General features: G+C 42.9%; 2 protein-coding genes across 34 annotated transcripts in view; one reads left to right on the forward strand and one right to left on the reverse strand.

Moving 5' to 3' along the window:
- Window positions 1-24,127, forward strand: part of LOC114641392 (C-type lectin domain family 5 member A-like) — a 1,576,682-nt gene that overhangs the window by 608,642 nt on the left and 943,913 nt on the right. For 3 of the 33 annotated variants that reach the window (XM_051925972.1, XM_051925970.1, XM_051925969.1), the window contains exon 5: window positions 18,180-18,365. The exons of the other annotated variants lie outside the window; for them this stretch is intronic. In XM_051925972.1, coding sequence (XP_051781932.1) covers window positions 18,180-18,365 — 186 coding nt within the window. The remainder of the gene's footprint in view (window positions 1-18,179; window positions 18,366-24,127) is intronic. 33 annotated transcript variants of the gene reach the window in all.
- LOC127527375 (CD209 antigen-like protein E) overlaps window positions 1-24,127 on the reverse strand; it is a 381,022-nt gene that overhangs the window by 189,546 nt on the left and 167,349 nt on the right. The window lies entirely within an intron of this gene.

Genomic DNA, 24,127 nt, shown 5'->3' on the forward strand with positions numbered 1-24,127 from the left:
TCTCCTTCTCAGGGATGGGGTTTGATTTGTCTTCAATATTTTTTTTCTTTTTGTTATGAATTGATCTATTTGTATGGAATGATTACAATAAAATTAATAAATAAAAATGTTGTCCCGTCAGTTCTCCAGCATTTATTTTCGATAGTGATCATTATATAATTGTTTTATTTGCTGCAAGCCTTATGGTTTATTTTCCATAATCTCAGTCAGCATCAATAGCCTTGCATCAGCAAGCACCTTGTTACATCAGCTTGAAATGTATACCTGCTGTCTCTTTTCCACTTCTTCAATAACATAATCTTCACTCCCCAAGTTTTACCTTTGGAGTGGCACCTTTGAAATTAAAAAATCTGAGAGAAGAAGATGTAGGCTGCAGGGTGGAATGAAAGAAAGAGCAGTTGTTCCAAATTCAACTCCTACATCTGAATGTGTGAGTGGAGATTAACCGGCGGCCCTGATTGGCTCCACATGGCTGAGTGTGTCTTGTAGTGGCCTGGTCTGTCAGCTGGTAAGATGGATGACCCCTTAGCTTTGATCTCTACATTCATTGGTGCTTTCTCGTCTTCACTCCAGCAGTCTGTTTGAGTCTTTTGGTGTTTATTGTCACATGGAGAATTCTGAACTTCACCTGTAAAAATGTGAAATTTCATGTCCAATTTGGGCAAAATTTGCCGAGGTCACTTTGAATCTTTTCAAAAGAACATTCTGTCACAGTCACTGGCTTGCCATGCGAGCTGTAAGGTTATGCTTTGATTAGTCTTACAGTCATCCAAACAATGGCAGCTGTTACATTTCGTCTTTTGCCACTTCATCTTAGTTTCTGAAGTTCCTGGCCAGGCAGAGCTGAGTGCTCTGTGAATTGTTTTCATTCCTCTGCTCCATGGGTGAATGAGGTTCATTGCTAGATGTCTACTTTTAGACAGATAAGGTTCCCCTTCATCCATTTATTTTCTGAATCAGCTACTCCTGTATGAGATCAGCCCATTCTTCAGAAGCACTGCACTAAAGGCCAGTGCCAGCCTTATCATAAACAGCCTCCCCTCACACAGCCACAGTGGCTCATACAAGGCCACATCTCAGGGCCCGTGTGTCTCTGAGGCATTAAATAAACGGTGACAATGTGGAAATCTCACACTGAACGTGAACAGGCCAGGCTTGGGAGACGGCCATGCACTTGACTTGGACTCCCATTTAGATTGAATTCCTGTCTTTAGCTGTGTGGTTAAACAGTACAGGAACTGAAACATAAAATCATTTTGGAACTGAAGGATGGATCAATTTCATTATGAGCACTTCATGTCTTCTTTTATCTATACAAGTATATTTTTTTCCTTGAATCTGTGAATGAAAAATGTATTTGAGGCACCGTTTACTTCTTTTCTTATACTTTTCTGATAACTTCAACTTCAACAGCTGGGTGTCATTGGCTCCTTGGCACTGCATTTCCAGCCACTTTGTGTGATGTGGAGATTCGTTCATTGATATGCATTTTTTATTTGGTTTGAAATATGCGCACCATAAATGAACAAGATCTACAAACATAGCATGATATTTCATATCTAACACGAGTGTCTACTTTTTAGAAGCCATGTGTCATGGACAGGGGCAGACTTGGTGGGGCCCTGGGCTTGAACTATTGTTTGGGTCTCACCTAGGAGTTCTGTAGGAAAACCACAGAGAAACTAATATACAAAGTCAAAGATTAAGAGGGACCTAAACTTAAATACACAGCACACAAGAACAGAAAGCACCAGACACAAGTGCTCATACACAGTCAAGGGTGCAAATAAAATGAATTTTATTACACCTTTTCAGGTTCTTTCTCCAAAATGAGTCCTCACAATCACAATTTCCATCATTATTCTCTTCTATACTCCTCCAGCCTTGTACAACTTGCCTGGATGAGGTGCCACATGGTTACACCCTGGAAGCACTTCTAAGTCAGGTGGAACCTCCTTACAGAGTGTGAATCCTCTCCCTTCAGCTCCCTCTCTGGTGGTACCCACATACCCTGACAGGGCTGACCATCAGGACTACAATTCACAAGGTGCACTGCAGGTGTACAGATGGCAGCTATACCCAAGGGATGCTGAAACCTGGCTTCCTGGGGGAATAGATGGTCCCAAGAGACAGTCTTTCCTTATCCTTCCATTACATCTTCCTAGCCAGGAAAGGCACCTGCAGCCAACCCAGCTGGGGCGCCAGTCTATCCAAATCCTTCCCCTATGGCTTCGTGTCCAGGTAGGCCATAAGGTAATGCCAGTCCATCCACCTTGGCACTGACAGTGGAGAGCAGCAAAAGGTACAAAAACATCATCTGTGACTCTGAGCAACTCAGGACGAGGGACAGAGTATGCATTTTCAGTGCTTCGAATTCTACTGGACAGCCATCAGAGCACAGTATGCCATTTCTGATCGTCAAACACAGAGAGAGACTCCAATCTGTCAGCTATCTGTTCTGAGGGAGAGAACAAGAGAAAGAGACATGAAGGGAAACATATTTGAAAATGTTATTCTGCCACTGTCACACTATCAGGCATTTACAGCTTTTAAGGTAAGCCGCCGTGAGTGGCAGCTATTCCAGTAGCTCCGTGTATGACTTTATTTTTTCTCTTTTCTTATTCTCTATTTCACTGTTAACTCCTACCACTTTCTGTTTTGTGGACTCATTCCCAGGACACTTTTTACTACTTATTACTACTTGGACATGGATTTTTACACGCCGAGACTTGTCTATTCAAGTAGTCAACTTCAAGCGCTGAGAACAAATGCCCGCGCCGGTGTGGTTCCCTATTTACCAGATGAGGTAAGAAGATCGTATCGCAGCGGCAGAGCCGGCGCTAAGATAAAAGCCAAGCGTTTAGTGAGAAAGTGGCGATACAAACCTTCGGTGCCTTCTGTGATCCTGGGAAAAGTGAACTTGCTACCAAATAAAATCGACGAACTGGCTGAGCTGGTGAAAAATGTCAGGACCTACAGAGAATGGAGTTTCGTTGTGTTTTTGTGAAACGTGGCTAACAACTAACATCCCAGATGCTAACGTTTTGCTACCCAGGTTTATCACAGTTAGAGCGGACAGAGATGCAAATACCTGCGGGAAGCAGAAAGAGGAGGACTCGCACTGTATGTCAATATAAGATGGTGCAACTCTGGACATGTTAACGTTAAATTCTCCACTTGCTGCAGGGACTTCAAACTGTTGGCCGTAAGTTTGCGTCCCTATTACTTTCCCAGAGAGTTTGGACACGTCATTGTTGTTATTGTTTACATCCCTCCTCGGGCGGATGTGGAGTCAGCGAGTGACATCATCCATTCTGCTGTTGCTAAATTACAAACACAACACCCCAAGGCACTTGTGCTAATCACTGGAGACTTCAACCATGTAACGCTGGACAAAACATTACCTGCCTTCTCCCAGTATGTGGATTATAACACCCGGGGAAATAGGACTATTGATCTACTGTATGCAAACGTTAAAGACGCATACGGACCCACCCCACTGCCTGCGCTTGGGAAAGCAGATCATAACCTGGGTCTGCTTCAGCCTCACTACAAACCAAGAGTGAGGGAGCTACCTATAACTACACACTCATTCAGGAGGTGGTCCCCTGAAGCAGAGCAGGCCCTGAGAGACTGGAACTACAGACTGGGATATCCTGTAGGGATCTTATAGTGAGAACATTGAGGAGGTTGTTAACTGCACTACTGACTACATCAACTTCTGTATGGACATTGTAGTTCCAGTAAGAACAGTACGCTGCTATGTTAACAACAAACCATGGATTAAAAGTGACATCAAGGGCCTTTTGAACCAGAAGAAAAGGGCTTTTAAAGGTGGTGATCAGCATGAGCTCAAGCGCGTGCAAAAGGAACACCGAGTCCAGCTCAGGGTGGCAAAGGAGCAGTACAGGAGAAAGCTGGAGCAGAAGTTGCAGAATAACAGCATGAAGGAAGTGTGGGATGGGATGAAGATCATCACTGGCTGCAGCTCAAAGCAGGGTGCCACCATCAAGACAGACGTGGAAAGAGCAAACCAGATGAACAACTTCTTTAACAGGTTTGACCACCCTAACCCACTCTCAGTCTCACCTCGGATTACTGCACCCTCCACCCATCCTTCTGCTGATACCAGCATAGCAGAGAGTTTACCCCAACCCACAATTACAGCAGCCCAGGTAAGCAGAGAGCTTAGGAGACTTTGTCCCAGCAAAGCAGCGGGTCCAAATGGAGTATCACCAAGACTGCTGAAGGCCTGTGCGTTGGAGCTGGGGTGTCCTCTACAGTGCATCTTCAACCTGAGCCTGGAACAGGGGAGAGTCCCGAGGCTTTGGAAAACATCTTGCATCACCCCAGTCCCAAAGGTATCACATCCTAGTGAGCTGAATGACTTCTGGCCTATCGCTCTGATGTCACATGTGATGAAAACCATGGAGCAGCTGCTGATACACCACCTGAGGCCACAGGTCCGTCATGCCCTTGGACCCTCTGCAGTTCGCATACCAGGAGAAGGTGGGAGCGGAGGATGCCATCATCTACATGCTACACCGATCCCTCTCCCACTTGGACAGAGGCAGTGGTGCTGTAAGAATTATGTTTCTGGACTTCTCTAGCGCCTTCAACACCATCCAACCTCTGCTCCTTAGGGATAAGCTGACAGAGATGGGAGTAGATTCATACCTGGTGGCATGGATCATGGACTATCTTAAAGACAGACCTCAGTATGTGCGTCTCGGGAACTGCAGGTCTGACATTGTGGTCAGCAACACAGGAGCGCCACAGGGGACTGTACTTTCTCTGGTCCTGTTCAGCCTATATACATCGGACTTCCAATACAACTCGGAGTCCTGCCATGTGCAGAGGTTCGCTGATGACACTGCTATCGTGGGCTTCATCAGGAGTGGGCAGGAGGAGGAGTATAGGAACCTCATCAAGGACTTTGTTAAATGGTGCGACTCAAACCACCTACACCTGAACACCAACAAAACCAAGGAGCTGGTGGTGGATTTTAGGAGGCCCAGACCCCTCATGGACCGCATTATCATCAGAGGTGACTGTGTGCAGAGGGTGCAGACCTGTAAATACCTGGGAGTGCAGCTGGATGATAAATTAGACTGGACTGCCAATACTGATGCTCTGTGTAAGAAAGGACAGAGCCGGTTATACTTCCTTAGAAGGCTGGCATCCTTCAACATCTGCAATAAGATACTGCAGATGTTCTACCAGACGGTTGTGGCGAGCGCCCTCTTCTATGTGGTGGTGTGCTGGGGAGGCAGCATAAAGAAGAAGGACGCTTCACGTCTGGACAAACTGGTGAGGAAGGCAGGCTCTATTGTAAGCACGGATCTGGACAGTTTGACATCCGTGGCAGAGCGACGGGCGCTGAGCAGACTCCTGTCAATCATGGAGAATCCACTGCACCCACTTAATAGTATCATCTCCAGACAGAGGAGCAGCTTCAGTGACAGACTGCTGTCGCCGTCCTGCTCCACTGACAGACTGAGAAGATCGTTCCTCCACCACACTATGCAACTCTTCAATTCCACCCGGGGGGGTAAACGTTAACATTATACAAAGTTATTGTCTGTCTGTATACCTGCATTGTTATCACTCTTTAATTTAATATTGTTATTATCAGTATGCTGCTGCTGGAGTATGGGAATTAATAAAGTATCTATCTATCTATCTATCTATCTATCTATCTATCTATCTATCTATCTATCTATCTATCTATCTATCTATCTATCTATCTATCTATCTATCTATCTATCTATCTATCTATCTATCTAATGTTGCATCAGTGCCACAATATTTTCCGAAATGTACTATACAGGTCATAAATTGAGTTATTCCAAATATCATATATACTTATGTCTCTGTTTTTTGTCAGTGTGGCTTTGACATCATGGACCATAAGTGTGCATACTAATTCAGCGTGAGCAGGGACATTCAATAAAACTGAATTAAGAAAATTTAAGTGACAATGAGATGAAGAAGGCAGATTTACCAGCGTATGTGTGTCAGCTTTTATCCATCCAGATCAGAGAATTTCCAGTTCCATTGTCTCAAAACACCACTCACATCTACAGTTATTCCCACTTTCAGATAAAAAGTAACAGCGTCAGATCCCTGGGAGGGGCGGTAGTATGTATTGTGATTGTGACTGAGAGATTAAAAGTGAAAAAAAAAAAACGCTAACTTTTACAAGTACTATAAATGTACACAGGCTGTTACAGATGCAAATCAATGTATGTGTTTATTGTATATTATTAACAATAAGAACAGCTCAATACTCAAAATGGTAAATTTGCAAGGCAGTCAGGATCAAACCAGGGGACTCTCGATTACAAGTCAGCAATTCTTACCACAACACTACAGAAACTGTCATATCGTCCTTAAACCTTTTGTGAAAGTGTTTATTTGATCTTTGGACTTGAGGCTTCACACATTACATAGTTTATGTTTACATTTTGTAACATTTATTACTAAAATATGAAAAACGCTTCTGTATTAACACTAGAATTACCAAAGCCTAGGAAATCCCTTCGCACTTCTCATTCAGCGTCTTTTGTCTTGTAAATGTGTCGATCAAGACAAGCAGCAAGCAGCCTACAATTACATCCCCCCCTCCACCACAGAACAACCACAAATTTCTCCCAGCTCATGCCTTGATTGATTATCTGGGAGTGAAGTGCTGGAGTTTTAGAATAGAAATAATAGATCATTATTTGGAACACATGCATTTCATGTGTGTTCCGTTTCTACAGTAATCTGTGTAAACACATTGTTAAAACAGAAAGGTTTTTCATACTTTAGTAATAAATGACAAAATGTAGGCATAAACTATACAATGTGTGAAGCCTGAAATCCAAAGATCAAATAAACACTTTCACAAAAGGTTCAAGCATGAGGCAACAGCTTCTGTGGCGCAGTGGTGAGAATTGCTGACTTATAATCAAGAGTCCCCAGTTCAATCCTGACTGCCTTGTATATTTACCATTTTCAGTAGTGAGCTGCTCTTATTGTTAATATTATACAATAAACACATACATTTGATTTCCATCTGTAACACCGCTGTAAATTTGTAGTATTTGTAAAAGATTCTCTCAGTCACAATCACGATACATACTACCGCCCCCCCAGGGATCTGACGCTGTTACTTTTTATCTGAAACTGGGAATAACTGTACATGTGAGTGGTGTTTTGAGACAATGGAACTGAAAATTCTCTGATCTGAAAGGATAAAAGCTGACACACAAGCGCTGAGTGTTCCTGCTCACGCTGAATTAGTATGCACCTTATGGTCTATGATGTCAAAGCCACACTGACAAAAAACAGAGACATAAGTATATATGATATTTGGAATTATTCATTTTATGACCTGTATAGTACATTTCGGAAAACATTGTGGCACAGATGCAACATTATTCATATTATTCATATTCATTTGCATGCCTGGCGCTTGTAATCAGTGACCGTGTGTTGTTTTCCCCCGATCTTGCCCAGTCTACACAGAACTCCAGGACATGCAGAGGAAAGAATGTTCCTCTGCAATGTGAGCCATGAACACTCTTCTTTTCTCAGTAGACCCCGTGCGTGCTTTGTACTGTACATGTGTGTTGATCGCCGCCAGGTCAAGCTTGTTATAGCACAGTGCAGCTGTCAGCGCAGCCCCGGAAAAAAAGAAAGAGACAAATATATGAGACATTTTGAAGAAATCATTGTATGACCTGAATAGTACCAATCAAAAAACATCATTGCACTAATGCAATATTATTTGAAAATGTACACAATCAGATCGGGTATAAATTTATGCTGGCGCTGTTAGTTAGAGTCAGATCAGGAGGGGAGGGATAGCGTGAATGCGACTGAGAGAATAAAAGTGAAAAAAGATAACTTGGGAAATGACTGACTGACTTCAGGCTTCACACAATACATAGTTTATGTCTACAATTTGTCATTTATTACTAAAATATGAAAAATGTTTTGTTTTAACGATGTGTTTACACAGATTATTGTAGAAACAGAACACACATGACATACATGTGTTCCAAACAATGATCTATTATTTCCACTCTAAAACTCCAGCACTTCACTCCCAGATAATCAATCAAGGCATGAGCTGGGAGAACTTTGTGCACGTTCTGCGGCGGTGGGGATATGGAATACCAGGCTGCTTGTCTTTATCGGCACATTTATATGACAAAAGATGCTGAGGGACAGGTGCAAATGAATTAAAGTGGGCCGGATTTACAAGATTTTTCCTAGGCTTTGGTAATTCTTGTGTTAAGAGGGCCATTGTAGAGATTTTCAGTCATTTTGGAGAGTGGGGGTCCTGAGTCCCCTCAGAAGGCTCCTTAGAAGATCAGTGAGTGTGTGCGCCTCTCTCTGACAGAATACGAGTGTGCAGCTCATTTTTAAAAAGGAATTCTAACAGCTCATGATTGGTTTAAAGTCACTTCCAGTCACAAAATCAGGACCTGCTCACAGTCAAGTTATTCTGTCTATCTTAGCGCTCATTCCTTGAATTATAGCTCTTTGTTCTTGCTGGAGTCCATTTCATGCCTTGTGACTCAAGATGTTTGCTGAGTGGCCTCAGGTAAGATGTCTGATTTCCACCTTTATCATCAGATGAACTACCGGCAGATTCTGGTGGAGTTCAGTCACTTAGTTTGGACTGTTAGTGAGAGAAGGCACAGCTGGACGTCTGCTAAATCTGCTACCTTAACAGGCCTGGTGGGCCGCTAAAGCCTAGAATAATGGCCAATGCCCACTTTGTCCGTCATCAGGTAGTTCATGTGCTCTTCAGTCTCTGATCTCACTCCACCTTGCTTGTCTTGCAGCTCCAGTGCCTCAAGTTAGAGCAGAATGGAGAGTCAGCCATGTGATGATGCTGGTGTCCTTCTGTATTCTCCTAGTGGCCGGCCTCATATCCCTCTCTGCTTACTGTAAGTATCCTCTGTACTGACATGGCATTGAAAGTGAAGGAAATGTGAATGCTTTGTGTATTTCTTATATATGCAGTCATTGGCCCCTTTATTAGGAGGTCTTGCTCATTACCTCAAAACAGCTAATCATGCGACTGTAATTCAGTGTACATAGTGGGGTCATCTGAAGGAATAACAGGCTCAAATGAAGATGAATTGCTGGGGTGCCAACCCGGCCATTCCTGTTAACTTCTAAGTCCAAACAGAAACAAACTCTTGATGGCGTAATAGGAATCAAAACTATTGCCACAGTAATAAAGTGACTGGCATTAATCAGCTTTCCTGTCTGCCATCTGAAAGTCGTGGAGCTCCTTAGCTCTGGTCGCTCTGGATAGATGTGACACTTCCTTCTGGGATGTCAAGATCTTAGAGCCCAGGGACTGGAAGGTGTGGAGTCAGTTGCCCTCACTGGGCGTTTCTCTGTACTTTGGTGGAAGAAAAGGACAAGACAGTTAGCCACAGTGCCCCCTCCTGGCCCGGGGTGGTATCACATACCTAGGAAGAACTTGGAGGGTGAGCCTCTGATGGTCATGTGTGATAATAGCAATTGTGACCTTATGTAAACCTGAAGGTGAATAGAAATCTGAACAAGCTACTTAAACACAGCAATGAGATTTAATAAAGCCATTTCTTGTAACAAGTCCAAATACCACAAAGACTTGTCAAGACGCAGATGGAGGGTCATATGTAGGCAGTTTAGAGAACAACAACAAATCAAAATGAGAGAGAAACAAACCAACTATAAAACTCAGGTTAATGAAAGAAGAAAACCCAAAAAAGAATCCCAAACTAACTTCAGAGTAGTCAAGCTCAGAGGATGGCTGTCTCAGGGGTTAATAATACACCACGCTGGAGGAAAGGTCTCCTTTGAGCTTCTTCGTTTCTGTCCCCTGCACACCCATCAAGTGACCACTGCGTTATATTCATACACAGGAGCGTCTGGAGGAACATTGTGATGTCTGCTAATTTGAAATGTTTCACCTTTTTGTTCTGTGGCTTATTATGACATTTTAATGTGCTGATTTCATTTGGCTGTGATGCCATGTTGTTTCTCAGTGGGTGCCAACATGTTGTGGTTTTGATGCCTAAACGTGTCATTCTGTTGGGTGAGCAGTGCACTCTGAAAGTCACAGTCAGTGACACAATTGCCACAATGACAATTAAGCTGCCATCACACTTTTGTGTTTATCAAAGATTACAAGACCTTGTTACTTAGTAACTCTTTATTTTTAATATTTCATATCTTGATCTTTTTGTCTTTTACCTTTATGGCCTACTGATTTTCTGTCCTGATGCCGAACATAAATGACATCTAAAAGGTGGGGCTGGCTGTAGGTGGGTTAGCTTCTAGTCCATTCCTCACCAATAAAGGAAGGCTTGAAGCTCCGCACAGTTCCTGACAATAACCTTGGGGTGTCAAGCAGAAAGGTCTTGCTGCAGACCTCCAGTGGCAGGTCTCTGTCTGGCTGCTCACGTCAGAGGACCCTGTTATGTCATTAGGGGTCTGAGGCTGGAGGTGCAAAGCAGAGTGCGCTGGCATGGAGACATTTTGAAAATGTGCTGTTCAGTGGGTCCACAGGACTAAAACACTGGTGTCGTGGATAAAAATATGTTTATGTAAAGGCAGATATAAATAAAGTATAAAAATAGATAAATAAGTGCAGCTGCATTTTGCTATATATGGATTTTTGGAAGGACACTCCAAACGTAAAGTAAGTGTTAGGGTGTCAGCTAAGTTACCCCTTTTAATTTAAATGTAAATAGTCCTAAATTAAAACAACATGCAATGACATATAAAGGTAATGTAAAGAAAAGAAAGAGGAGTTTCTCAACTTCCATAATGAAAATCAGCTCAGTAGTGTGGGTTGTCTTTGGGAGCTCCGTGCTTCTCGTAGTTTGGATCTGCTATGAGACGCCAATCTGTGGGGTGTCTACTTTTTTTATAGTCCCCTGGCCATTAGGGGCATTATTAATTACCCTCAGGGGGTGTCTTCTCGCTGCAGTGGGTGACAGACAGACAATAATGTTAGTGACTGTGCCCCCTCACGCCCTGCAGTGGTATCGCTTACCTCTGATAAACCTGGAAGGTGATCCTCTGACACCGAATATTATAAATTAGCCTGGGAATGACTTTAATGGCAGAAGATTTCACCATTTCTACATTTTTATCAAAGCATAACCCTTTATAAACTAGTTATAGAGCAAGTGCGTATGACCAGCTAATATTTAAAACCACTCTCATGTTAAATATGCTGTCATAAATTCATAGCGCACATAGTAAATAACAGTTCAGCTCCATAACGGATGTGTTAAATTAATAATGACAAATCTCCCTCCATATCTCTTTAAGCCTAACCTTTCTAATTGCACTGTGCCACTCTTACCAGCTGCTACTCTTGTGCCATCCTCAAAGGGCAGGGACGTAATCAGTGTGTATGACCCGCACTTACTGGGTATTCCTTGTTCGTGGGGAACAATTGCAAGCCCTGGTCTCCAGCACGAATGGGGTTCAACGGCTTACCCACATCTCTCGGCATCGAGTAGACACACATTGATCCATTCAGTGTAGCGCACGTGCAGTTCCGGACATCCAAGGGCATCACAGACCTGTTAATGCTCAATCTCACGCCTAATTAGTTATTGATGGCTAAACACTTCCAGAAAGACAGTTCTTTTTGTGATTCGCTTTTCCTCAACATGGGTCAATTGTATGTGCCAGCCTGGATCTCCGTAAGGGAACAGCAGTGGATAAACCATGGGGTCTCCCCTTGGATATATGCAAATGTCGCGTTGTGCAGGAGGTTCCCCGTCTTCACCTACAAAGATAGCAGCAACATCAGTTTGACAGGACGGGGCATTATACCTTCTCATATCCAGACTTGGATTTTCCATGAACACCATTCGTACAGCAGTAACAGGGTTACTGTGAGTGATAATGCCATGCATTTGCATGTAAGACTTTGTGAAGGGATTAACCTGTCGTATCATGTTGTCTAGTTGCAGCAACAAAATGTCACTGCAAGCGCTATTACATTCCTTTTGCAAACGTTGACTGGTAGCCTCAGCAGAATCTAAGATATATAGCTGACCGTATTGTGGTGACGTGTCAGGATTGGTATATAAAGGAGAGACCTGGTGATAAATTTGACCGTGGATTCTGAAAGCATACGGTCCTTGTCCAGATGGTTGAACGATGTTTGCGCCCATTGATGTGAAAGCTAAAGCAGAGTTGTATTCCCTGATATGATCACAGTAATTTCGGGACAGCGGGTTCTTGCCAGTCAAGAGGTCTTCTAAAAAAAAGAGGAGGTTTGGATAGCGGTGGCAAAGACACCTTGCTGGCATGACAACACATAGTGTAATGTCCGGATGTGTTGACCTCTGCTGGCCAATGAAGAGCATTGCAAGAAGCACATAGTGCAGTAGGTAGGCCAATGTTATGTTCTTGGACGTGAATGGCGGTATCTTCTTGAAAAGCTGCAGAAAACTGAATGCGATGTTTGTGCATAAATGATTTAGTGCTGTACTGACACTGAAAGGAATTGGAATAAGTTGTTTCGAAGCATTGCTGGCAGTGTTCACATTGCATAATTCGTTCAGTGGAGTGTGTTTTTAAATGCATGTTGAGATATCTCTGCACTCGGAACGTTTTTGAACAAATGGTGCATTGAAAGATCTGTTTGGAATGCATTTGTTCAGTGGAGTGTGTGTTTAAATGTGCTTTGAGATATTTCTGGCGCATGAAGGTTTTGGAGCAGTGTTGACACTGAAAAGAATTCATCAGGGAATGTGTTTTGAGATGGTTAGTAAGACATCTACGTGCGTGAAAGTGTTTGTCGCAAATTTTGCATACAAATGTTTGTGTTGAATGGATCTGCATATGGTTGTGGAGATCCATCTCACCTGTGAAGTCCTCGTTACAAAATGTGCAATTGAAGGTGAGAGTGGAATGAGTTTGTAAGTGTTTCTTGAGAGCGCGAGTTGTTTTGAAGCATTGCTGGCAATGTTCACATTGCATCATTCGTTTAGTGTTGTGTTTTTTTAAATGTGCGTTCAGATATCTCTGCACTCAGAAGCTTTTGGAACAAAAGGTGCATTGAAAGTCCTGTTTGGAATGCGTGTGTTCAGGGGAGTGTGTCCTTAAATGTTTTTCAGGAAGAGGAGAGTGGGCAGGTGACGTCACATTAGTGTGGCGAGCAAGTGGGTGTGCACCCTGTGTGCACATACCGACAGCGTCAAAAGATGTCACTAGAAGGTTATCACGTGTGTATTTGAGAGGCATGAGAACCTCGTAATGCCCATGATCCAAAGGACCGCTAAAGAGCAGGGATATGGAGAGACGTTGGGCTGGATTGTAAACTCGAGGAGAGGCATGAGGACGTTCTTGGAAGTAAATGGTGATAGTAGCTGGAAGGATTTGGGACATTGCCACAATTTCTGCCTCACCACCATAGACTCCGGACGTAGTCATGTAGTCAGCGTATTGTTGAGCAGACTGTATAACAATGCTTCTGTGACTAACAACAACAGACACCACGTCGCCGAAGTTATTCCAATGTTGGCAAACAAAGCCAACAGCCATGTTGCGAAGTTTGAGAGCAACAATTTCGTCAATGACATTTTTCCAGAAAAACCTGACTGATAGAAACAAACAGTTACCTGATGCAGGAATTTGTATACAGTGATCCCTCGCTATATCGTGCTTCGTCTTTCGCGGCTTCACTCCATCACGGATTTTATATGTAAGCATATTTAAATATATATCGCAGATTTTTTGCTGGTTCGCGGATTTCTGCGGACAATGGGTCTTTTAATTTCTGGTACATGCTTCCTCAGTTGGTTTGCCCAGTTGATTTCATACAAGGGACGCAATTGGCAGATGGCTGAGAAGCTACCCAGCTTACTTTTCTCTGTCTCTCTTGCGCTGACTTTCTCTGATCCTGACATAGGGGGTGTGAGCAGGGGGGCTGTTCGCACACCTAGACAATACAGACGCTCGTCTAAAAATGCTGAAAGATTATCTTCACGTTGCTATCTTTTGTGCAGCTGCTTCCTGAAATGACATGCTGCACGGTGCTTCGCATACTTAAAAGCTCGAAGGGCACGTATTGATTTTTGCATGTTTGTTTTTCTCTGTCTCTCTCTCTCTCTCTCTCTCTTTGTCTGCTCCTGACGGAGGGGGTGTGAGCTGCCGCCTTCAACAGCTTTGTGCCACGGTGCTTCGCATACTTAAAATCCAAACAGCCCTATTGATTTGTTTGCTTTTCTCTATCTCTGTGACATGAGCTGCTCCTGATGCGCACTCCTTTGAAGAGGAAGATATGTTTGCACTCTTTTAATTGTGAGACAGAACTGTCATCTCTGTCTTGTCATGGAGCACAGTTTAAACTTTTGAAAAAGAGACAAATGTTTGTTTGCAGTGTTTGAATAACGTTCCTGTCTCTCTACAACCTCCTGTGTTTCTGCACAAATCTGTGACCCAAGCATGACAATATAAAAATAACCATATAAACATATGGTTTCTACTTCGCGGATTTTCTTATTTCGCGGGTGGCTCTGGAACGCAACCCCCGCGATGGAGGAGGGATTACTGTAACATTGAAAGAAGTGTTGTTTCCATGAAATACATTTGAAGCGGTAGCCATGGAGGGCAAATGAACAGTCAACGTGGCTCACAGCTGGATTTGGACAGCAGGACAGACCAAAGCGAGTGAGTATGTGTTTGATGAGCTGTTGGGGGCGAGCACATAAGTAAGCTGTGCCTCGAGAGCGAGGGTGGACGTGGGAACACGTTTCGAGTTGGCGGGCGGTGCTCTGAGGTGCGTTCCCTATCATGTGGGAGGAGGGTTAGAGTTTCTGGGCGGGGCTTTGTTGTTCCTTTCCCATGGTTTTCGATGGTGGACACGGTCATGTGTCGTAACCGAAAAGAATAATGAAAAGTCAACATGGCTCAGAGGTGCATGTGGACTGTAGCACAGACGAAAGCGACTTATGGGGTGGTTGGTGAGTTGTTGCGTCCGGGCACATGAGCAGGCAGTGTGAATGCCTGGAGAACGAGGGTGGACGCGGGCCGGGGAATAAGGAGTGTTGTTGGGCGGGGAAATGTTTTCCGTGTTCCTGCAGGACCATCTAAGACCATCAGTGTCTGCTGTCCCTCCATTTTTATACCAGAATCAATCAGATAAAGTAATGAGGGTCCAATGAGAGACCCCTGAGAGACTCCAGTGTTGATTTTGCTTCATGTGGAGCTGTCTGCTCTTATCTTCCTCACCCACAAAACTAGAAGTGGTCGTCATAGTACATTGTAGGACCCCAGACTTGTCATAATGGAGACTTCGCTCAGTAACTTTAAAGTCCTTTTTCTTCTCAGTAAAACTCCTCATACTTCATCTTCTCTACTCTCTCTGACTCCTTATTATTTCCATAGTAATTAAAGGAACATAAGGATTCAGTCGTTCTTCTTCATTTCCCCCTTCATATTACATCGGCCCTGTAGCCTTGGCGTGCCCTGAGCTCATTCAAGACTGATGGCACTCGGGGCACTTAATTAAGCACTGTGCCCACTGACATTTAAAAGGAAAGGCTGAGCAGTACTGGGGTAGGTTGGAGGATAAGGAGAGTGAACTTCAAGTAAAGATCAGCAGTGCAAGAAAGTACAGAGGAGGTGGGGAGGCAGGGAGGTCAGACCACTGCAATGGAGCCAAGGCACTGGTGCTGTGAGGGGTCTCCCTGCTGAACTTTAGTGTAAGAGCGGGGACTTGGATTGTCCCTCCAAAGGTCCAACACAGCACAATACAGCACATGTGATGATGGGGGGCCGGCTAGGTGTGTCTCGGCCGAAGCTGGAGAGGGCAGGTGGGATGAGAGTCAGTTTGTGGGGGGCTGAGAGAGGTGTGCTTATCTTGTCGAGGAGACTAACCTGATGCCTTGAATCATTCAAAGAGGGACATTAAAGTATTTATTGAGTGTTTTTAACCTCCACAATTGCACTGCCTTTTTATGGACTATTTATTGACTTGTTTTTTATTGAACTGCACTTGTCATACATTTGTGTTTGGGGGTCACCTTCCAGGCTCATCTGAGGTAAGCGCTACCACTCTGGGACACCAGGGGGCGCGATTGCTAACAGTTGTATCTCTCTTATAACCGACATCTCAGAGAAGATGCTGTAATAAGAGTATAAGTTTAATATGTCACTGTACTCTGTGCAAATATATCTTATAAGTCTTCCTTTTTCTACTCACATGCACAGTTGACACAGAGCCAGATTTAGCACAGGGGTTCACCATATAGAACAGCTAGGTAAGGATTATAAGACAAGACAGATGGAAACAACTGCGAAATGGGCAGTCAGGGCTGTTGCATACTAATTTTGTCTGTCAAAGTCAGCATGAAGCTGTATCCTCTTTTTGGAATGGCATGATTCACCTAAATGGGGGGCTGCACATGAAGAAAGAGCATAAAGCCTTGAAACATTGCCTGGCACACCTTTGAAGCTGATGGGTGGATGGGAGATAACGTCACCCAATCCTGAAAATCCTTCCACTGCAGACTCTACACTTCGGGCCCCCACTCCAGAGCTGGGTTTTGCTATTCCTTTTTCTGTTATACAGCGTAAGCCGTCATTAAAGAAAGCCAAATTGTTTCTCCTATTTGATTTCTTACCGCCGTATCACTAAGGGAGGGGTATCACCTTTTTATATTATATCTATATAGATTTGGGTTATGTAACCTGCCGCAATTACAAAAGAACTCATTCCAACAAGGGAGCTACCGCTCCCTGCTGAATAGAAGTGGAGACGAGGATGGGATTTTCGCTAAATTAATTACTGTATCATATTTATAATGTATCAAATATATAAAATACGCTTCTGAAAATGACGGCATGGAGGGTCTCGGTCAGGTACTGAAAAATACTCCTGTGGCCGAGTTACTGCATTGCATTTGTCATGCATTTGTGTTCAGGGGTCACCATCCAGGGTCATCTGAGGTGAGAGCTACCACTCTGGGACACCAGGGGGCGCTATTGCTAACACTTGTATCTCTCTTATCACCCAGAGGTCAGAGAGGATGCCCACTGAGGGTAACTGGCCATGCCCCTTGGAGTCGTGGAACTGTAAAAGCGAGGCACTCCCAAGAGGTGATGTCTCCTTCAGGTGATAAGTGCACTGCCTTATGGAGCTCTGATCCTGTTGAAAGACCACACTCAAGAGACTATCACTGTGAAGCCAAGGGCTAAAACTTTAGCATTTGTTAACCTTGTGCTACCATGCCAATCGTTTTCCTCCAAACCATAATACCACTGTTACACTTCCCCTGTTAGGAAAGAATCAAGTGGATATGTCCATTCATGTTGGACAGCAGTGTCGGGCAGCAGTGTGCTCAGAAATCAGCAGGTACAACTCAACGTCATCCCGCATACACATTAGGACTTCAGTTGGGCCGGTCCCTGTCCTCGTCCAAGGCACTGGGCTTCCGTTGCTCAAGTTGTACTTTGGTTTCTGCCAGGTCTGCCTATGGCGAATTTGTAACTGGTTTAACTGGTCCACCAATTGTTGGACTGATTGTGCCAGGTTGGCACATTTCTGACATCGTAAGGCACAAAATCCTTCTGACTACGCTACTTGTTGTCAGACTAAGGAAGGACAGGACTCAGACTAAATGTTTGGGTGCCAATCTGGTCTCCCTGTTTACTTGAAATAAAAATAATGAAAATGATAGGCTTACCTCAGATGAGACCAGAAGGTGACCTAAGGACACACATGCGTGACACACTTTATTATTTTGTTTTTACACTTTGACTTTCAAAACCAGTTTATTGTCTTTCACTTGGAACTGTGCCATTCTGGGTTACGACCTACTAGGGGGTCATGTGGACTGTTTGAGGTCAGGTGAGGGCCTCGGATGTTGAGACTTGACACAAATAACAAATAAAGATTAAAGTCTATCTCAGCTTGTTTATACTCCCTTTACATTGATTAAAATAAAAAAGCTGACAAACAGAGCTGCTGTTACACACTGAGAAGTAGTAAGGCACAATCTTCATCTGTTATTACAAACTGTGATGGGGTAAAATGAGCAGAACACAAGGCAGGGGATTCTTTATCACTGCAGAACTGAGAGCACTCTTATCTCAAGTGTAAAAGATATATTATTTTATATTACTGATTGTATGATATGATTTGTTTTCCTCAGATTTCATAAAAATAAATCACAAGGAGCAAGAGCTGGAGGAGTTAAGAAATGCAAATTACATCTTGACAAGTAACAACAGTGCTCTGCAGTCTCAGTACGTAACTCTGAATGAGAAACTTGATGAAGTGTCCATGGAGTTCAATGTTCTGAAGGAATTCTACTGCGATGCTACAAACACGTCTCCCGGTGAGTGCTCTGCTGCAGGGTTAGTAGACTGTGAGCTCCTTGCTCATCTAATCCCTTGTTTTTCATTTGCTTTTTTGTTTCGTTTTCCACAGATAACACTTGCCCTGTATGTAAAGTGAACTGGGTCCCCTTCAGTTCCAAATGTTACTTCATCTCCACTAATAATCTGACATTGAAGGATAGCCAGGATTGGTGCGAGACAAGCGGTGGACGACTAGTGAATATAGAAAGTTCTGACATGCTGGTATGTCATTTACGCAGGTGGATTTAAAATGTCTGTCTTCAAACTGTATACTATAAGTTAAACTGTCAGGACAGGAGCATTAAAAACAAAACTCTTTGAAAGTGCATCTCAAGAACAATCCCAGAAGGTCTAATCTGAAGTGGAGTCAGCTCAGTATGTTATTACAGCAGGAATGTCTTTCTTTAGCAGATTCCTCCAATAGATCTGGAGAATCTGTCAACACATTTCAAAGGCTCAGAGTGACTGCCATTTTAATCAAAGTCTCAGTGACCCTTTGTTTAGTGTTGACTGTGTGAGAAAGAAAACGATTCTCTCAGAGGACTCTCTGCGTCTTTCTTCATTCGCTACAACTGACGCCATCAGACATGCTGTGAATCCTAGATTGCTGTTTCTTCTTTCTTGGCTCCAGGAGCTCTTAGAGTTGCCATTTCTACATTACGTTTACATGCATTTCTGGTTTTTGGTTGGATGTCTGGGAGATACGTAATGGACAAAAGGGTCACTGGTGATGAGTTAGTCAATTAGTAGATAAAGCAATTTAAGTTTTGTTCATCATTTTTTCATGTAAATCACCAGGTGGCCATTAAATCACTCCAAATAAAACCCAGAATGCCACTGAACTGCCCTTCTGAGGTGATAGGCCCCTGTTAAGACCCAAATCAGTACAAATGTCTGCAGATTCTATCATTGGTTGATTTCCATTGAGGCGCTGGGGTTTTTGTGAGATTTCCCCCAGGGATGTCGTATTTAGTATCCAGTATCTCTGTTAGCGCACTGACACATTATTAGTGTTGGGCATCACTGCCATCTGCTCATGTGACACAAGAAGTGACACAATAGCTCAGTTTATTATAAAAGCAGGTGACACACTGAGAGTTTTGTCTGTTTGTTACATTTATAAGTGAGACTCAGGCCAGTTTATATTAAAGTTAAAAAGGAGATGAAATGTGTTTGATTGATTGTGACTAAGAGAAGACAATTCAATACAATAAAGACACATGCAAGTTCAACTGTAAATCAACTTCTTCATTTCATGTTTTCTTAACAGGACTTTTTAAAAAGTACAGCTGCTCTCATCAAAATTACAGGGAGATATTATTGGATTGGCGGATATGACATCAGTAAAGAAATCAAATCTACCAGGATGGACGCCGGACCTGTGAAATCCAAGAGGTAAGGAGACTCCTTTCAGTCGAGACGTCTCACTTTGACTGAATGAGCTCCAAAACCGTATTAGGCAGGAGCAGAAAGGGGGTCACCTACAGATGACACTTTACTGTCATTAGAGGACACAAACACACTGTCTGCTGTCTTATTTGATAACATAAAACAGATGAACGGACATCACAATAATTTGTGCCTTTCTGACATTATTGAATCACACACCATTTTTGTATAAATATCACATAAATATGGCCGGTGACTGCTGACTTCACGTTTATCAACTCCTTTCCCTAATCCTGCCAGGACTGCTGGCCTCACACATGTAGTCATGAATGTCGTTTCTCAGAGCTCTGAAGACAATAATGAAATATGTTACAAATGACAAACGCTCTGCAGTGCAGTAAACCAAACTACAAGTAAATAAGTGAGAATGTCATTTCTGAACTTAAACACACGACTGAGGTGCCACGAGGCCACAGGGTGCCACAGGGACAGTGATGAGCCGAAGCGGCTGAGGTAGGAGTGTGAATGGACACAAAGTGGATTACTGCGGGTGTGATAGCTGACATATAATAGGCAGATTATGGGATGTTGTTGGTCATAAAGAGTCCACTCATCCATACAACTCTACTCCTGCCTGCAGTATCCAACTGAGGGAGCTGCACACCATCCAGACAGCAAAGAGCCCAAAATCTGCCCAAAAGCCAGGCTTGCACAGGGTAGCCAATCTCTGAAATGAGCCGAGTACCATATGCTTGGGCAGAACTTCATCACGCTGCCCCACATTCATCTTCATTTCTTATTAATGGGGTAAGTACAATATGATGACTTGTCAAGTTTTAGTTCATGTTATTATCATGTGCACTCTTCACAATTCACGTATCCCATAGAGCAGTGAGAACAGTTCAATACCAAGAAGAGACGAGGAGTCCAACACAACACATGAAATGTGACAGCAGATGAACGATAACAGACACAGGTGGGCTGTCATCAGCATGTGTCGTCACGTGTAGTGATGGTGTTTCATCTGCTAGTAACAGAAGGCTTCACTCTCATGTCATCATAGATATAGTTACGCAGGTTTGGTTCTCTGTTTTGGGTGGCACACTGGTAGCACTGCCACACCACTGTAAGATGACAAGGGTACCCCGGTCCTCACTGTGTTTGAGTTCACATGTTCTCTCCATGTCTGCGTGGTTTCCTCCTGGTGCTCCACAAACACACACATTCAGTGGATTGGCGATGCTAAATTGGCCCTGCAGTGTGTGTCTCTCTGCCTGCGATGGACTGGCTCCCTGTTCAGGGATTGTTCCTGCCTTGGGCGCCTGTTCAGGATGAAGTGGGTTTAGACAATGGAGGGACCACTGGTTCTTTTAAGTGATGTGTTCAGATGTCTTCATTTATAAACTGAATTGTCAGCAGATGTTAAATTGTTAAATGGTATTTGTATGTATTAGTTTAGGTCAGATGTTGAGCTGTAGTGTCTAATGAGCTCTTAAATGAGGTCATCAGCATGGTTAAGGGTCACAAGAGACACCGCAGCACTGATGGCCGCTCAGAGAAGAGCAGAAGCCACTCTATAATAAACACTAACGAGGCCATGAGGCTTTAGTAGAATAGAAAAGGCCAAGTCTTCAGAATCATCAGAGGCCTGATAAAGTGAACTAGTCAGTCGTGTGTCTGAGGACGGCTACTGCAGATTAGCAGAAGTGTATTCAGGCAGAAAGCAGGAAGCAATGGCAGCATTTCTAGACGTCAGCCTCAAAGTCACGTCAATCAACACGGAAAAAACGGTCAAGTTACACAAATCACAATGAAGGCTTTGACGTATTCATTCATTTTACAAAGATCAAGTGGTTTTTGAACCCAGCATTACTAATTTTATGTAGTGGGATATCTAAGAAACCATCAAAAGTGTGTCTGCTAATGTTCAGAGACCTTTGTGCTAATATACAGTACCTTATATATATCTTTAAAAGTAGAGTTGTGTCATTTGAATCAGAATATACGAATGCAGAATTTGTCAGCTAAGATACAATCTTCAACAATGACGACCCTAACTCAGGGTGGGGTGTGTGTGGGGGGTCATCGTCCAGTATGGTTTCTATTATGAGTGTCCTTTATAATTTAGTTTAATTCACCCACCATGGCTAAGTCAGGCCCAGCCTGCCCATGTCCAGTGAGGATTGAATTTCAGTTTATTAGCCACACTGCTGACTTACAATCCTCTGTGCTGCACAGCCTGGTGGCCTTTCATCTGTTTAATGTCTGAAGTCAGGTGATGTGTGTGAGGCTACGAGGTCAGTCAGGTCAGGAGAAGGCCTCACAGCTCCTCTTGTGTTTCAGAGCCAGCGATGATGACAAAGAAGAGTGTTTGATGATAGAGCTGCAGAAGAACAAGGTGATTAACCACATATGTGAAAATCCTATTCACTGGATTTGTGAGTCCACTTTGTTTCTGCTTCCTATTTAAACTGCTATCAACAGTTCCAGTCACCTGCCAGAGCTGCTGTCTTCAGGAATCGTTAGGATCACTTCATCAGTAAATCATAGAGCTGCTAGTCTGAGCCGAGTCCAGACGGTCACCTCACTTTGTCATGTAGGTGACACAGGTAGTGAGTGACAACATACTCTACATACAGGACTGGGAGGACATGAAAGCTGACATCTTATTGTAATGTCAGTGTTGGTCTGTGATTTCTTCTCAGTTCTGACTAAATAGACTCCCGGACCCTGAACTGCACATGCTGGTTAGAGATAACTGATGAAATGATAAAACTTTATTTATATATGAGAGGAAATGCACAGTTCTGATTTTTATAAAACAATTTTATATTTGTGTAACAAGCAACACATTCAAGTCCTTTCAGCATTCAGTAAAATGAAGATACGTCACCAACCTGTGTCTGTCTTGAGTGATGTGATAAAGTATTTACCCCCTTCCTGGTATTTTCTGTTTTTACATATTTTACACAATGCATGGCCTCTGACCTTTAGAGAAATGAAATATTAGAAAAAGGAGACCTGAGGAAAGACACAATACAGTTTTTAAATCACTGCTTTCTTTATTCAGTGAACAAAGTTATTAATCCAACACCTCAGTGACCGATGTGAAGGTGTCATTGCAGATCAGAGTCTCAGTGCTTGGCTGGTGCAACTTTAGCAGCAGTAATGAGAACTAAACACTCTGTGATTTATAATTTGAGATCAGACTTTCATGAGCATAAACTGTTCATGTCAGCACTTCTGTTAGTACAAGTTAGCAATTTGACGAGCCTCTGAAACTCTTTGGGTGTTTCTTCTGGAATCCTCTGAGACTTCTTGACTCAGGCCAGCTTCTCCTATGAAGATGTTGCTCTTTTCTGAATGTTTTTGAGATGATGGCTGTCACTGTGGTGCTGTGGAGTCACAGACCTTAGCAATGGCTGACGCTTTCCTGATTTCACTTGCGTTTTTCTTCATCTTGTCTGAGATTTCCTTCGATTTCAAGACTCAGTGATCTTCTAGAAACCTTAGGGTGACAACTTCACTGTCACGGCAAGTGACAACATATGCCGAGGTTTAGATTCAGTAAGGCTGGCTGCGTCTTGTTATCAATGATCTTTGTTCAGCTGTTTGTGTGACTCACTAAAGAGACAATTCTCTTACACATGGCGATACAGCTGTGGGGTTACTTTATTACTTCAATATCTTAGACAGGCAGCAACTTATAAATGATGTGATACGTTTACTCTGATTCCTGTTATCGAATATTACATTTAGTCTAAAGATCTGAAGCCATTCGTTATGACAAACATACAGAAATGGAGAACATCTGGAAGGGAGCAGAAACTGAACATCACTGAGCGTTTATCACAATCAGAGCTGCCATCGTGAAGAGCATTTACTACCACATGACATGACGTCTATTCTGTGTTATTAATGTCCGAGTCTTAACACAAGTTTTATCACTTATGGACTCTCAAGCCAACTACTGATGATCTGACTTTTTTAAGAGTGACGTTTCTCATTCCACTCTGTCTCTTGAGTTGATATTTTTAATTCTAATTATATTGATGGTTTTCTTTTGTTTGTTTTTTTTTTTTGCTTATGTCGCATGTGCTGAACTCTTTAATTTTAATTCTTTTTATATTTTGATCCTCAGTAGTTTTTATTTTATATTGTCCAGTATGTACAGTATTTACACTTTTGCAGATTTGTTCTAGGAGCACATCTCACATTGCATTGATCATTGATTAGATTTGATCTAATTTGATACATTTAATTTAATTTAATACATTTGATGTAATTGATCATTGATCTTGCATTGCCGGGTTTTGTTGTATTCTTAACTTGAGATGCTGTGCTCTGTGAT

Source organism: Erpetoichthys calabaricus, chromosome 4 (assembly GCF_900747795.2).
Source record: "Erpetoichthys calabaricus chromosome 4, fErpCal1.3, whole genome shotgun sequence".
Taxonomy (NCBI): Eukaryota; Metazoa; Chordata; class Cladistia; order Polypteriformes; family Polypteridae; genus Erpetoichthys; species Erpetoichthys calabaricus.